Genomic DNA, 16699 nt, shown 5'->3' on the forward strand with positions numbered 1-16699 from the left:
TTGGTTATTTGAATTAAATAAAAAGACGGAAAAAAATAAATGAGTGCTGACAACATAGCCTTAAAGCAAGTTTTTTTAAAAACAAGTGTTCCAAACACTGCTTCTATATCATACATAGAATGGCTCAATGTTTTGATCAGATAATTCAGTAAATATTTGTATACCAGAAGAATAAATAAAATCTTTTTAAAAAATGGCTGAGAAGGCATTACTCCTCTTTTTACTATATCTTTAATCTTTTCCTTTTACCTCCCCACTTCAGTTCTGTATTATTTCTCATCTTCTCCTCTTTCCTGCTTGTTTTCAGATCTCTTTTTAGCTATACCTACTCCTGTCAGGGGAGGGTGATCAGGAGCAGTGTTGTTCAGACTAACTGATTTCATAGACTGCATTATTACAGTGTGAATCATGGCACATACCCAAAGCAGGCAAAACTGTGATAGCATAAAGCCTGTTTGAGGTTTGTGCTGCAAGAATATATTGTGGCAGAAGAGTAAATGAAACAAGATGGGATTGGGAGGGAGACAAACCATAAGTGACTCTTAATCTCACAAAACAAACTGAGGGTTGATGGGGGGAGGGGGGTTGGGAGAGGGGGGGTGGGGTTATGGACATTGGGGAGGGTATGTGCTATGGTGAGTGCTGTGAAGTGTGTAAACCTGGTGATTCACACACCTGTACCCCTGGGGATAAAAATATATTATATGTTTATTAAAAATAAAATTTAAAAAAGAATATATTGTGGCTGAAAGCTTTAGTAGGAAATTCTACCAATACTTCTTAAAAGGTAAGTGTAGATTTTTATTACACTCTTTTTATTACTATTTTTTGTGTAAACTCTCTGCCCAATGTGGGGCTTGAACTCATGACCCTGAGATCAAGAGTTGCTTTACTGATGGAGCCAGCCAGGCCCCCATGACACTTCTTTAAAAAAAAAAAAATTCTAATGAACCTGTATAAGGATCCTTTTCTGTACAAAAATTTTTGGTTTAATGAGTCGTGGTATAGTATGGAATTTCTGTCTTTTCCTTAAAATCTATTAAGTCTAACAAACAGTGTATGTATTATGTACGTATTCAGAATACATATATAATTATATCATATTTTCTCCTTTCGTTCTTCTTTTTGTTAACTATAGCATGATCTTGAGATAATGTATATAAAGTGAGATAGAAATGCACTTAAACAATTGTAACAAAGGGAGGACTTTGTAAAAATGAAGAGTATTTTCTTGTGTGTGTGCGTATTAGGTTATATATTAATTCACTGTTATATTTTGAAGTGCTTTTTTCTTCCTTTTCTGATAGACATTAAATGATTTATTTAAAGATAAATTTATCCATTTAAAGATAAATTTATTTAAAGATAAATCTTTGAAAAAATACTTGTCTGAACATAATTATCCATTCTTCTTTCAGGAAAGAGATGTAGGCTAACAATTACATAAACAATAAATATGAATCTCTTTCTGTCATAGAAATTACAATTAATAATAAATATAAATAATTTAGAAGTAAAGGAAATAAAAATCAAGACTTCCTTTTATTCCTTCTACAGGAGTAAACCCTGGTAGGTGTTTTGTGTTCTCCCTTCCAGACTTTTTCCTGTGCATTTACATATATACATAAATATATGTACACACAGAAAAGAATATGTAGCCTATTTTTAAAAACCTAAATATGCTATGTGCATTTTTTTAGAACTTGCTCATTTTACTTAACAGTGTGTCTTGGAGCTCTGTCCATTACATAAAGTGAAATTTATACACATATGTACACAAACTGTGTGTGTCTGTGTTACGTATGTATGTATGTATAGTTGACACACAGTGCCACATTAGCCTCATGCACACAAACTGTCTGTATGTATTTCTTATTTATTTATTTGACTGTGGTTGACATACAGTAGCACATTGGCCTCAGGTATACCAAATAGTGATTTGACAGTTTATACATATGCTATGCTCAGCACAAGTGCAGCCACCATCTGTTCCATAAATATGGAAGGCTTCATGAATTTGCATGTCTTTCTTGCTCAGGGGCCATGCTAATCTTCTCTGTATGGTTCCAATTCCAGTTTTTGTGTATGTGCTGCTGAATTAAGCATTGTATTTCTTTCTTTCAAGTTTTGCCTTTATACATTTTTATAAATATAAATTTTAGTAATTCCTTAATTTTAGAATAGTTTTAAATTTAAGAAAAATTAGAGAGTACAGAGTGCCCGTATATTGTGTACTTTCTTTTTTGTGTGTGTGTGTGTCTTGTACTTTCTCTTACTAAAATTTTACATTTGTATTGTATCTTTGTCACAGTTAATCAGTATTGATACAATATCATTAACTAAAGACCATACTTAATTCAGGTTTTCTTAGTGTCATTTTTCTGTTCCAGGAATCCCACCCAGGATACTATATTACATTTGGTCATCATGTCTACCTAGGCTTTTCTTGACTATGGCAGTTTCCTCAGACCTTTCTTGCTTTTGATTACCTTGATGGTTTGAGGAGTACTGATCAGGCATTTTGTAAAATGTTCCTCAATTGGGATTTGTTTTATGTTTTTCTCATGATTAGAATTGGGCTACCGGTTTTTGAGAGGAAGGCCATGACTTTAAAAATAAAATTTAGTTTAAAAAAATCAAGGGGTGCTTGGCTGGCTCAGGTAGTTAAGTGTCCACCTCTTCGTTTTGGCTCAGGTCATGATCTCAAGGGTCCTGGTTGATTAAGGCCCTGCCCCCCTTAGCGGGGAGTCCGCTTGAAAAGTCCTCTGCCCCTCCCCCCCAATTGTACACATGTGCACATGCTCTTTCTCTCTCAAATAAATAAAATAAATCTTTTTTAAAAAAATCAAGTAGTACTGAAATGTTTATAATGAGAAATGGCCCTGTTTCCATTCCCTGCCCTAGCCCCCAGCTGTTAACTCTTTTAGTTCTCATCTCTTAATTCCAAATTTCTGAATAAAGTGTTCATACAGCCTTTTGATTTTTGATTAAAAGTTTTAGGCACATATTGCATTCTTGTTAAGATTAAAAATAATTTAGCTTTTTTTTTTTAAAGATTTTATTTATTTATTTGACAGGCAGAGATCACAAGTAGGCAGAGAGAGAGAGAGAGAGAAAGAGGAAGAAGCAGGCTCCCTGCTGAGCAGAGAGCCCGACGGGGCTCGATCCCAGGACTCTGGGATCATGACCTGAGCCGAAGGCAGAGGCTTTAACCCGCTGAGCCACCCAGGCACCCCAATAATTTAGCATTTTTATAACCTAGCTTCTTTCTTATCCAGGAATTTCATAAAACTTAGTTGTAACATAATAATCAGTGTTAATTATGACTTGGCAAATACTTTTGAGTGCAGATCAGAGATCCTTTTCTGTACAGCCTTCTGGGTTTTCTTTTTTTTTTTTTTTTTTTTAAAGATTTTATTTATTTATTTGACAGAGATCACAAGTAGGCAGAGAAGCAGGCAGAGAGAGAGAGGAAAGGAAGCAGGCCCCCCCGCCGAGCAGAGAGCCCGACTCGGGGCTTGATCCCAGGACCCTGAGACCATGACCTGAGCCAAAGGCAGAGGCCCAACCCACTGAGGCACCCAGGCACCCCCTGGGTTTTCATAATACTTAAAAATTACTTCTCTTTACACACAGATGGTGCCCACCTTACAATGACTTACAATTTTTTGACTTGAGTATAGTGGGAAAGTGATGCAATTCAGTTAGAAATCATACTTTTAAATTTTGAACTGTGCTTTTTGATTAGCAATATGTTGTAGGATATTCTCTGGTGATGCTGGGTGGGGCAGTGAGCCATATGCCAGTCAACCATGGGATCACAAGAGTCAACAACCCAAACATTTAAAACCATTCTATCCCCATAAAACTGTTTTGTTTTTCAGTTTTAGTAAAATATTCAAAAATTACTTAAGATATTCAACACTTTAATATAAAATAGTCTTTGTGTTGGATGATTTTGTCCAACTGTAGGCTAATGTAAGTGCTCTGAGCCCATTTAGTAAGTTAGGTGTATTAAATGCATTTTTGAGTTAATGTTACTTCGAATTTACAATGAATGGGTTTACTGAGATGAAATCCCCTTGTAAGTCAAGCAAGATCTGTTTATATCTGTTGCATCTTCATTTTCTGTCCTGTTCTCTTTGTTGTGTGATAATTCCTCTTTATTCCTGGAGGTACTTTCTGCAGTGCTCTCTTGCTGTCCTTCAGTCTGAACTGGCTGCCCTTTAAGCCAGCTGCACAGCTTTCATATGGAGAGCTCCTTGTGTGCCCGCCTGGGCTCAGTCTCCTGTTTCCTTGGTCTCATGCCTTCTTCCTCCTTTGTTTACTCCTTCATTTACTTGAACATATCCTAAAGGGGGGTGTATGTGTGGTAAAAACGTTTGAATTTTTGCTTGTCTGATCATGTCTTCCCTCATATTTGATTGATAATTTGGCAGATGAAAGAATGCTAAGTTAAAAATTCTAAGTTAAAAAGCATTCTGGAGGCACTTGTTTGTTGTATTGCTTTCTAGCATCTACTGTCATGTTCAAGAGTTCCACACTGTTACCTGAGCTTTTGTATGTGATCTGGTTTTGTTTTGTTTTATTTTGTGTTGTTTTAATTCCTTAGGAGACTTTTAGGATCTTTTCTTTATCTCTGGTGTACCGAAATTTCATGATGGTGTGCCTGGTGTGTGTGTGTGGGAAGGGGGGCTACCACTGTGAATTCCATTCTTTGTGCTCATCCCTTAATGGAATCATCATTTTGGTGTCTGATCTTTTCTGGGAAAATTTCTTTATTTATTTTGGTATTTTTCTTCCCTATAAAATTCTGTTTTCCTTTTCTGAAATTTCAGTTAATTTGATATTGGATCTCCTGAATCTTTTGGGAATCTGGTCCTTGAGGTCACCTTATTTTCTGCTGTTTTCCACTTCTTTGTCTTGTTGCTCTTCTTTTGGAAGATTATCTCAACTTTATCTTCTAACTTTTGAGCTTTTCAGTTTTGCTATTTTATTTTTAAATTCTAAAAGTTCTTTTTTCCTAATTCAATTCAGTTTAAGCACTTCAGAGAAGTGCAGTCAGCTTGTTTTTAGCTCCACCCTTTGCCTTGCCTGGGGTACCTGAGTTTCAAGCCTGTTCCTTTTCTCCTGAAAAGGAAAAGTGGATGTTTGCCTTAAGGAGTGAGATTGAGTGATTACTTGACTCTCTGTGACAAGGGTGGGAAGACTGGGAAGTCCAACTATTTTTTGTATAAATTTTTAAATGATTTCGATTGTATTAAGACTCCTGTGTGTGGTGTGTATACAACAGATGTATATGTGTATATGTTCGCATGTACTTACACAGATCTGTGTATATGACAGATGTGGGATCATTTTATAGATTTACATTTATATGTGTTAAATTGCCATTTTCTTCTAACATTTCATGAACATTATCCCTACTTCATGATATTAACTATTATTCAGTCATGATTTTTAATGGTTTTGTATTTTCCCATTAATGAATATACCCAAATTTATTTAATCAGTCTCCCTTTATTAAGCCTTTAAGTTATTTACAGTTTTTTTGTAATTATAAATAATATGAGATGAGGACTCCTGTACATGTATATTTGTGCTGGGTTTTTACTTCCTTTTTATTAAATACTAGCAGTGGAATTCTGGGATCATCAGAATGATCGGGCTTTTGTTTTGTTTTGTTTTTGTTTTTTAGAGAGGGGGAAGAGGGAGAGGGAGAGAGAGACTCTCACACAGACTCCATGCCTAGAACGGAGCCTGTCACAGGGCTCCATCTGTTGACTCTGAGATCATAACCTGAGCCAAAATCAAGTCTGAGCCACCCAGGCGCCAGGTGCAAGGTTGAACTTTTTTTAAAGATTCTTTTTTTTAAGATTTTATTTATTTATTTGACAGAGATCACAAGTAGGCAGAGAGGCAGGCAGAGAGAGAGGAGGAAGCAGGCTCCCTGCCGAGCAGAGAGCACCATGACCTGAGCCAAAGGCAGAGGCTTTAACCCACTGAGCCACCCAGGCGCCCCAGGTTGAACTTTTTTTAAAAAAAATTTATATTTTTGAAAGAGAGCAGGGGGTTGGGAGAGGGAGAAGCAGACTCCCCACTGAGCAGGAAGCCCGATGGGGGCTGAGGGGGGGCTTGATGCTGGGACTCTGGGATCATGACCTGAGTTGAAGGCAGATGCTTAAGCGACTGAGCCACCCAGGCGCTCCAGGTTGAGCTTTTTTTTTGATGTTAATTTGACATTAAGAGTTTTTGGAATTTGTTTTATGTCCTTTGCACCTTTTCCTATTTTTTTTTTTTAAGCTTCATTTATTTACTAGAGAGAAAAAGAGCACGTGAATGCCCATGCTCCCAGGGGGTGGGGAGAGGGGCAGAGGGAGAAGAAGAGAAAAATCCCAAGCAGGCTTCCTGCTGGGCACGGAGCAGGAAGCAGGGCTCCCTCTCAAGATTCTGAGACCACGACCTGAGCCAAAATATAGAGTCTGTTGCCGAACCAACTGATACACTTAGGCACTCCTGCAGTGTTATTTTTTTAATTTTTTTTTTTTCTATTTAAAAAAAAAAAAATACTATGTTGTAAGAATTTTTCCTATAAAAAGAGATCTGTATAAAAAAGAAATTACCACATGGTCTTTTAAGGAAAATTATTTGTTTTTATTATTGAGACTTTACACACAATAAAATTGTGGATCCCTAATTTTTTGGAGGAGTAGTTTCATTAAATCTTCGGATTTTTTGTTAAAAGCAACCAGGGCAGTTAGAAAAGGGAAATACAAATTTGAGGAACTGCTCCTGGAAGGCTGTAAGGACTAAGAATTTACTTCCTTGCTGTGGTATGATAAGGAAAGGAAGGAAGAATTAACAAAGATCAATGTAGAGCACATGAAAGGAAAGAAAGTCATGATGTACTGTAGAAAATAACACAATAATTTCTTACTATGTCACAGGACCTGTTTCATGAATCAAACAAACGTTTATTGAGGTAGAGCCTTCTCTACTTAAAGAACATATATGATCCAATGCTTATAAGGAGAAAGATACATTTATAGCAGAAAGAGTATAGTGTGAAATTTGCTGTAATAAGGTTAGATATAACCTGCCTACTGTATTATACAGGATAGTATTAATGGGCCTGGTCTGATTTTGTAGCACTGAGTGATGAGAATGAGCCTGTTTGTTGGTGACTGCCAGAAGTTATAGCTGTCACCTCTCATATGTGGAATGATAAGTGATACCTGAGAAAATAAAAATTAAATGATACTCAAATACTGTTTTTTAGTTTTAGTTTTTTTTTTTTTTAAAGATTTTATTTATTTATTTGACAGAGAGAGATCACAAGCAGGCAGAGAGGCAGGTAGAGAGAGAGGAGGAAGCAGGCTCCCTGCTGAGCAGAGAGCCCAGTGCGGGGCTCGATCCCAGGACCCTGAGATCATGACCTGAGCCGAAGGCAGCGGCTTAACCCACTGAGCCACCCAGGCGCCCCTGTTTTTTAGTTTTAAACAGGTAAATTTTGTTTTGTTTTTGTGTTCATCAATATGAGTATGATAATGAGTTTAAATATTTGTCACAATGAAAAGAATATATTTCTTAGATTTTTTAAACAGGGAAGTATATAATACATTTTTGAAAGTTATTAGAACTATTAAAAAATAGTGGCAGTCTTCTGTTATTTAAAACTATGAATTCTTAAGATTTCAGATAAATGGATTTTTATTGTATTATGAATCTCTTAAGGGGGTGCCTGGGTGGCTCAGTTGGTTCAGCAAGTCTGTCTCTTGATTTCATTTCAGGTCATGATCTCAGGGTTGTGAGATCTAGCCCAGTCAGGCTCCATGCTGGGCGTGGAGCCTGCTTAAGAGTCTCATTCTTCCTCTGTGTCCCTCTCTTATTCTCCCCCTCACTCTCTCTAAAAAAATTTAAAAATTAAAAAAATCTCTTAAAAGGATTCTCTAACAATGCTTTTTATAAGTTTGACTTTCTCCTTACTGAAGTGATTCATCTAATATTTGTGTGTGTGTGCTTTCATCTCGGTTTTATTATAATGACTTTAATACAGGTGAAGACTAGTAAATTTTATTATAACCAAATGGAAACAATTATTTGTTATTTAAGAACCGATTTTGCATAGCTTTACCAACAGTAGGAATCAAATGATATTGTTGATTGTAACACTCTTTAGTACGCCACTATTATTTATTTTTATCTTTTGCATGTAAGTGCTCAATAGAAATATATTGCTAAATAAATAGAATGTTATATTATTATATTATTATAGAAAAATCCCTTTTATATCTTATTTGAAGTTATTTTAATCAGTTTTATTTTTTATATCTTAACTTTTACATACAGTGTATATCTTTAGCACATTTGTATTTTTCCACATGTGTAATTTATAGTTTGTTCTGGTTCATAATGACTTAGTCATTTATTCCTTTTCCTTTCCTCCATTCTTATATTCCTTCTGCTCCTGTAGGTTCAAACTCTATAATGGGTCTGTTTGTATCTGTTTTTCCTCTGTCCCCTGGCCCCCTTTTTATTTTTTTATTTTTTATTTTCATAAATTTCATAAAAAACTTTCATTTTTTAATTTTTTAAAAAAGATTTCATTTGTTAGAGGGTGAGAGAGAGAGAGAACATGAGCAGGGAGGGGGGGTAGGGAGAAGCAGACTCCCCTGCTGAGCAGGGAGCCCCATGTGGGGCTCAATCCCAGGACCCTGGGATAATGATAAGACAGACACTTAACTGACTGAGCCATGCAGGCACCCCCCCAACCTTTATTTTTAAAATAAAACTTGTAGTCCTTGTGTTAAGTTGGACTTTTCAAAATAGGTATTTTCTTGTTCTTATGGTAGAGTGATTTTTACTTTTATTCCAATAATTAGCTAAAAATTCCTTCCAAACCTTAGGTTAGATTATGAAGAATAAAAACCATACAAATTCTTGGTCATGAAGAGAAACGATTTTTTAAGAATGACAGTTTTTTAAAGAACAATGTTACAGTAAACATGGGGCTAGGGAGCTGTTTTCCTTGTGAAAAGATGTAGAAGTGCCTTTTATGAATATGAATGCATTATAATGTAATGACAGCAGAGTTGAGATTTTTATAGACAGTTTTGAATTGTTATGACCAAAAAATGTTTATTATGGCCCAACACTATGGATAAAGAGCTAGACATAGATAATATAAGGCTTCTATCTTTGCAGTATGCTTTTGTATATATTTCCTATTTAATCTTTATATAAACTCCATTTTACAGCTGAAATGGGAGATCTGAAAGTTTGTTATCAAGGTTGCAGAACTTGACCTAGGTCTTCTGAACTTGTACGCTTTCCACTTTGTTATAGCTGTAACATGTTTACCTGTAACATATAAACACATTATAACATCTTTGTGTTATCTGTAACATGATTATGAAACATTTAATTGAGGCATTTAAAATTAGTTTTTTGTTTTTTTTTTAAGATTTTATTTATTTATTTGACAGAGAGAGAGATCACAAGTAGGCAGAGAGGCAGGCAGAGAGAGAGGGGGAGACAAGTGAAGTTAGATTTTGAAAAAGGATATGCCCTGACAAGAAGCAAAAATTCTAGGAAGAGTGAAAGGTAGCTTGAAAGATTGAGACAGGTATGTAGGTTGGGACAGCAGTTATCCCACAAAAATGCTTTTCTGCTATGAATATATAGGATGACTTGTTTGCTTCCTTTCCTTAGAAGGTTTTGAATGTGGGGTGGGAGGTAACTATAGTTATGTTGTCCGTCACTCTTCTTGTCTTGGCAGTGCCAGTGTTTTGTTTCTGGATGTTTTTCATATAATGACTTAACGTCTTCAGTTTATCTTTACATAGCATTATACCAGAAGGCATATTCTAGGACCTTTTTTCCTGTTTTATGAAATTAATACGGTCCTTTTGGAGAGACTTTAAAACTTTTTGCTACTTAAAAATAATGGCTTTTAGGGGTGCCTGCCTGGCTCAGTCGGTAGAGCTTGTGACTCTTGATTTTGGGGTCATGAATTCAAGTCCCACCTTGGGTGTAGAATTTATTTTTTTTTTTTTAATTTTTTTTAAAAAGTTTTTTTTATTTATTTGACAGAGATCACAAGTAGACAGAGAGGCAGGCAGAGACAGAGGAGGAAGCAGGCTCCCTGCTGCTCAGACAGCCTGATGCAGGGCTCGATCCCAGGATCCTGAGATCATGAGCTGAGCCGAAATCAGAGGCTTTAACCCACTGAGCCACCCAGGCACCCCCTAGAATTTACTTTAAAAAACAATGGCTTTTAATAATTCTACACCTTGGGTGTAGAATTTACTTTAAAAAATAATGGCTTTTAATAATTTTTTTTTTAAAGATTTTATTTATTTGACAGAGAGAGATCACAAGTAGGCAGAGAGGCAAGCAGAGAGAGAGAGGAGGAAGCAGGCTCCCCACTGAGTAGAGAGCCCGACGCGGGACTCGATCCCAGGACCCTGAGATCATGACCTGAGCCGAAGGTAGAGGCTTAACCCACTGAGCCACCCAGGCGCCCCGGCTTTTAATAATTTGTGCTATTATCTTTCAGTCTGATTTTTGAATGTGTGTGTATTAATTATATTTTCAAAAAATTGGGATATATATTGGGGCACCTGGGTAGCACAGTTGTTTAAGCACTTAAGTGGCCAACTCTTGGTTTCAGCTCAGATCCTGATCTCAGGGTCATTGGATCCAGCCCCATGCTCAGCATGGAGTCTGCTCAAGATTCTCTCTTCTTCTCCCTTTGCCTCCCACCCATGCTCTTGCTCTCAGAGATAGATGGATGGATGGATGGATGGATGGATGGATGGTTAGATGGATAAGGATGTATAGGTGCGGGAGTTGTGTGTGGAAAATCTGTGTGCACTTTCTGTTCAGTTTTGCTGAGAACCTAAAACTACTCCAAAAAACAAAGGCTGGGAACCCCTGGGTGGCTCAGTCGGTTAATGTCTGACTCTTGATTTCAACTCAGGTCATGATCTCAGGGTCCTGAGATTGAACTTCACATCTGGCTTTGTGAACAGGGTGGAGTCTGCTTGTCCCTCTCCTTCTACTCCTCCCCCTGTTAAAGTACATGTGCGTGCACGTTCTCTCTTTCTCTCTCTCTCAAGTAAATAAATAAATATCTTTTAAAAATAAGGCCTATAATTTATAAATATATTTATAAATAAGGTTTATTAAAAATAGGGTAATACCATATTACAGTTTTTTTCCTGAGAAGCTAGTTTAATTTTATTTTGAAAAATATTTATGTTTTGTGACTGTGATACATTTATATTATATCATAATTATATAATTCTACAGTTATTTTAATCTTTGTGGTTAGGAGTCAGGATTGTAGTTACCCTTAGGGATGCTGCATAAAGACTGGAAGGGAAGACAAGAGGGGTCCTGAGGTGCTGTTCATTTTTTTTTTTTTTTTTAAGATTTTATTTATTTATTTGACAGAGAGAGATCACAAGTAGGCAGAGAGGCAGGAAGAGAGAGAGGGGGAAACAGGCTCCCTGCTGAGCAGACAGCCCGAGGCGGGCTTGATGTGGGGCTGATCGGGGCTGATTGCAGGACCCTGGGATCGTGACCTGAGCCGAAGGCAGAGGCTTTAACCCACTGAGCCACCTAGGCGCCCGGGTGCTGTTTGTTCATTTTTGTAAAAATTGAGCTGTATACTTACATTTTTTTCTATATTTATATTATGTCTTAATAAACTTTAAAAAGTTCAGTAATTACTGAAATAACATTTTAAAATTAATAATGTTAATAGGGATGATTGGGAAAAGAAATGTGGAGATAGGTAGCTGTTTTCTTCAGTTGTGATTTTTAAAGGATATGTAAATAGTTCATTAAAAAATGTATGTTTACTTAGGAAATATTAACTTATATATGTGTCTAAGCTCCAGCTATTTGGAGTAACACTTTATGCCTGGATGATAGCCTGTGACAGGATTTCAAGGACTTTAGACATCAAGAAGGAAGAATAGCAAACTAGTCTGAAGCATGAGAACAGCTTAATCTATTTCTAGAATTTAAGTTATATATGTACAGACTTCCTGTTTATTCACTTCTATATCCCTAACCCTTTGCTTATACTTAGCAATGCATATTTGTTAAATCAGTGTGTCCCTGTTTTTGTTTGCTCTGCCATCAACTATCCTTTCTTCTGCGTTGAGTATTACCACCTTTAAAAAAGCACTTTGTCAATTTGATAGGTAAAGTATCTTATTTGAATTTGTATTTTTTTATTATTAATGAATGTAAGTTTTAAAATGTTTATTAAGTACATGACTTAATTTTTTGAGAATTATCTGTTTAAGTAGTGTAGACCTGATTTGTTCAGTGTAGTAGCCACTAGTGTCATGTGACTCTTGAACACTTTGAATTGAGATGTTAAAGTATATACGGATTTTGAAGTCTTATTGTGAAAAACAATGTAAAATGTCTCAATAATTTGTTAGTGTTGGCTTCATTTTGAAATGACAATTATTAGATCTGTTGGTTAAATAAAATTTATTATTAGGCTTAATGTCACCTGTTGGGTTTTGTTTCCAATGTGACTCCTAGAAAATTCAAATTCACATATCTGATAAGCATTGTATTTCTACTGGGCAATACTGATCTAGATGTTAATCTAATCATGAGGTGATATAGGACTTGAATTTGGGTAGTATTTACAGAAAGGAAAGTAAGGGGGCGCCTGGGTGGCTCAGTGGGTTAAAGCCTCTGCCTTCGGCTCAGGTCATGGTCCCAGGGTCCTGGGATAGAGCCCTCCATCAGCCTCTCTGCTCTGCAGGGAGCCTGCTTCCTCCTCTCTCTCTGCCTGCCTCTATGCCTACTTGGGATCTCCTGTCTGTCAAATAAATAAATAAAATCTTAAAAAAAGGAAGGATTTTAAGAAATTCTGCAGTATCTGTATACACTATATAATCTGTCACATTACAAGATATTTTATAGTTTTTATATGCTTTAGTCATGACTTTGTAATCAATTGTAAGCTTTTTTTTTTTAGGACAAAGGCTACATTACTATTTTGAAATTCTCTACATCTTCTGTTTTGCTGTCTACATAGTAGCTTGATTGAATAAGAACTGGATATGAAATAATCTTATAAACGCAAATTTAAATTTTTAGAATGCAAATCAGTGATTCCTAGAGTTCTTATGCCTTTTATTTTACTGTATTGATTGATTGATTGATTGATTTTTTTCAGTGTTCCAAGATTCATTGTTTATGTACCACACTCAGTGTGCTATCACCAGCTAGCCAGATCAGTCATACCCTTTTTAAAAGGAGTAAGGATAAGGGAACTAACATCTAGTCTTACGTTTACCAGGCTCTGGGTAGTCATTTTATATATTTTTTCATTTAATCCTAATGGTAACCTGTGAGAAAGATAACGACTACCATTTTATAGGTTAAGACACTGCCATTGAGTAATTTTTCCATTGTTAGGGTATTAATCCAGATAATGGCCAGTTTCAAAGCTAGCATTTTATCCACTGTAGTTTACTGTCTTGATTGAAGTTAGTTATTTTACATGACTTGAAGTTAGTTTAATATTGTGGTTGACATGAATTAAAGAATAATCTCAAGAATGAAATGTATAATGATAAATTTTGATAGTTTATGATGTATATATTATATGTTTTATGTTAATACATGACAGGAAATTTGGAAATCTTTTCCCAGACCTGAGAGGTAGAACAAAAGGCATGTTTGTTTTTCATTTTGATTTTTCATGGTGTATTCTAGAAATTGCACTGTAGTTCTTGGGGAAAAAATTACAAACTAGTTTTAAATATTTGTTTTGTCTTTCAGATAAAATCAAAGACAAAATTAAAGAGCGAGATAAGGAAAAAGAGAGAGAGAAGAAAAAGCATAAAGTAATGAACGAGATCAAGAAAGAAAATGGAGAAGTAAAAATTTTGCTGAAAAGTAAGTTTATATTCAGTGATTTTAGTTGTACTATATTATATTCCTCAGTTTACTTACTGGCTTAGTGATTCGAATAAGAAATGTTTGTCACTGAATTTTGCTGACAATAAACTTTAATTGTAAGAATATGGAAAGGTTTGTAATAGTGGGGCGTTTTAATCTGTGTAGTAATGTCTTTAGTATATTTAATTAGTGAGTTATGAAAAAACAGAAAAGGTTAGGCTTTTAGGTTTCTTAAATATAGGCCATCTAATTCTGTGTTTGCATTACTAGTCTTTATCCATATTTAGATCTAAAAAGGCTAAAACAGTTTTAATATGGTAGGGATGATAGAAGTGAGCTTAAAAATACTTGACTGTAATCACCATATAGTCTGGTATCAGAGGGAACGTTTACTCTGAGCTGAATTAGAAGGTATACTGTTTTACTGTGAGTTTCTTGCAGGCTTAAAGAACATCCTCTTTTTGTTTGCTGTTTTTTCTCTATTGTTACATTTGTTTTCAGTTGCTGTTTATACATGGTGGGGGGGGTGGCTGGATAATAATACAAATCCTATCAATAAATCTGAACTTTTTCAGGGAATATGTATGGTAAAAATACAAGTAAGGACAGTTATAAATTCACTCTGGTAACAAGAGAAGAGTCAGTGGCACTTTGGTTGCTAGACAGCTAACAAATTCATTAGCTGATCCTATTAAGTTGAGAATTTTGTAGATCAGAACACAATGACCTTGATTAATTTGACACTGAATTTATGTGTTAATAAACCATCATCTCTACATTAAGAAGAAAAGGCTGTAGTACCATATGTGTAATGAAATAACTGGTTAAAATTTATATTATTTAAGAAACAATATTAGATTCTGTATTTTGATTTCATTCTTCGTCTTGTTTCTTGGTCACACTTTATTTAAGCTCTGTTTTCTACTTGTCAGAACTTTATACTTTATAAAATTCTTTTGACCTTGGAAGAAGTAGTCAGAGCTTAAGTTGATGGCTACTTAGTTAGGTGCATGGTCCTTTTATTCTGTTTCTTTTGACAGTGTGTTTTTGTTATATTGTCTAAGGAGATTGTAAGACTTTGAGGCAGGAATCAAATCTAACCACCCTAGTGTTGTATAGCAGCTAATGATTCATGCTTGAAGTGTTTACTTAACTTTACCCTGTTGGTTTAGTCAAATAGTCATTTTTTACTGGCTTAGTCAGATAGCTATTTTCTTATCCAGTGGAATGTACAGTGATGAAAATTCTTGTCGCTCGATTGAATGTTGGATTCCTTACATACCATTTATGTGAAATATGTGAATCTAGAGATTACATATACAAATAAAATTTAAAATAGCCTCAGAAAATGGAGATTTTTTTTTTTAGTAATAGCAATAGTAACCTTGACTTCTAAGTAGATGAAGAATGTAGGAGATACTTTGAGCTAAACGGAAAACCCAGTGATGATAAAGGGAGGAAAATGAGGTAGTTTTGGAAATGAATTAGTGACCTTTAAGATGACCAGGGAAGATGAATTTACTGTAAAACAGAGGTAAGTAATAATCTAATTACTGCTTTACAGCGTTGTGAAGATTAAAAGAGGTGTAAAGTATGGTGGAAGTTCCAAGTAATGTGTTTGGTCCACAGATAATTCAATAAGTGGCTATGAATTTTTTTTTTGTAAACATGTATGAAAGATTAACTCCTGTGATTATAAAACAACACAAAATTATCTCCTACCTGGGTAAGATAAAGATAATTAAATTAATAAAACACGTTTCATTTGGAAAATAGTGCCTGTCCCATTGTAAGCAGCCAGTAAGTGTTAGCTATTATTATTACCCAGTAAAAACAATTAGCTCTGCTGGTTTGTGAACAGGGAAGGGCCTTCTTTATTATTGGTCTCATGCAACAATAACAGAATCAATATGGTAGGGGTTGTGTGCGGTTACTACTGTGTGCCCCTTTTTCCTTCATGGCTTTCAACCCTTATTTTGTCTTTATAATTTTCTCCTTCTGTGATAATGCTAATGTTGCAGGTTGTGGCTACTCAGGCATTGATTGTTTGATGACAGCACTTGAGCATCTAAAATAGATGCTAATTCTTACTTTACACCAGTCTCATTTCCTTCAGGTTTTCATTAAAAACTGCATCTAACTGGGTATGACTAGAGATACGTACATAATTATATACATGCCAAAAAGGTTATTTATTTATCTGAGAGAGAGACAGAGAGAGCACAGAGGGAGAGGGAGAAGCACACCCCTATTGAGCAAGGAGCCCAATGCGGGGCTGGATCCCAGGACCCTGGGATCATGACTTGAGCTAAAGGCAGCTGCTTAACTGACTGAGCCACTCCGGCTCCCCAGAAAGTTTTTATTAATGTAGAAATTCTATAAATGTTTTTCACTGATGAAATAGGATTACTTGCTTTATGAGAAATAGTTTAAAGGAACAAATGTATTTGACACATAAGCTTATTCAGCTCATCCTTTTATAGTTAATGTCTGCCAACTACTTTCTCTGAGCATACTTATATCTTCTAGCCATTTTTATGTTGTGAAAAGTTGTAAGAACAGAGATGTTATGATTATAGTATTTTTGAGGGTAAGTTTTATCATTATAGTATATCACAGAAGCTTGCTGGTGAGCAGCGGGCATGAAGGTTGAAAGAAGCCAATATCCAAGATTATTGGTAGTATACCAAAGGTCACAGGTAGGTAATTCTTGTTAGGAAGAGTGAAAATAATTGCTGTACAAAAAAAGCAAAGTCAT

At 35.5% G+C, this 16699-nt stretch overlaps 1 protein-coding gene across 1 annotated transcript in view; it reads left to right on the top strand.

The window, feature by feature from the left end:
- LOC111155256 (round spermatid basic protein 1 like) overlaps positions 1 to 16699 on the top strand; it is a 64842-nt gene that overhangs the window by 22639 nt on the left and 25504 nt on the right. The window contains exon 2 of the mRNA XM_022515360.1: positions 13822 to 13938. Within this exon, the coding sequence (XP_022371068.1) occupies positions 13822 to 13938 (117 nt within the window). The remainder of the gene's footprint in view (positions 1 to 13821; positions 13939 to 16699) is intronic.

Source organism: Enhydra lutris, unplaced genomic scaffold (assembly GCF_002288905.1).
Source record: "Enhydra lutris kenyoni isolate GAN:26980312 unplaced genomic scaffold, ASM228890v2 scaffoldscaffold40, whole genome shotgun sequence".
Lineage (NCBI taxonomy): Eukaryota > Metazoa > Chordata > Mammalia > Carnivora > Mustelidae > Enhydra > Enhydra lutris.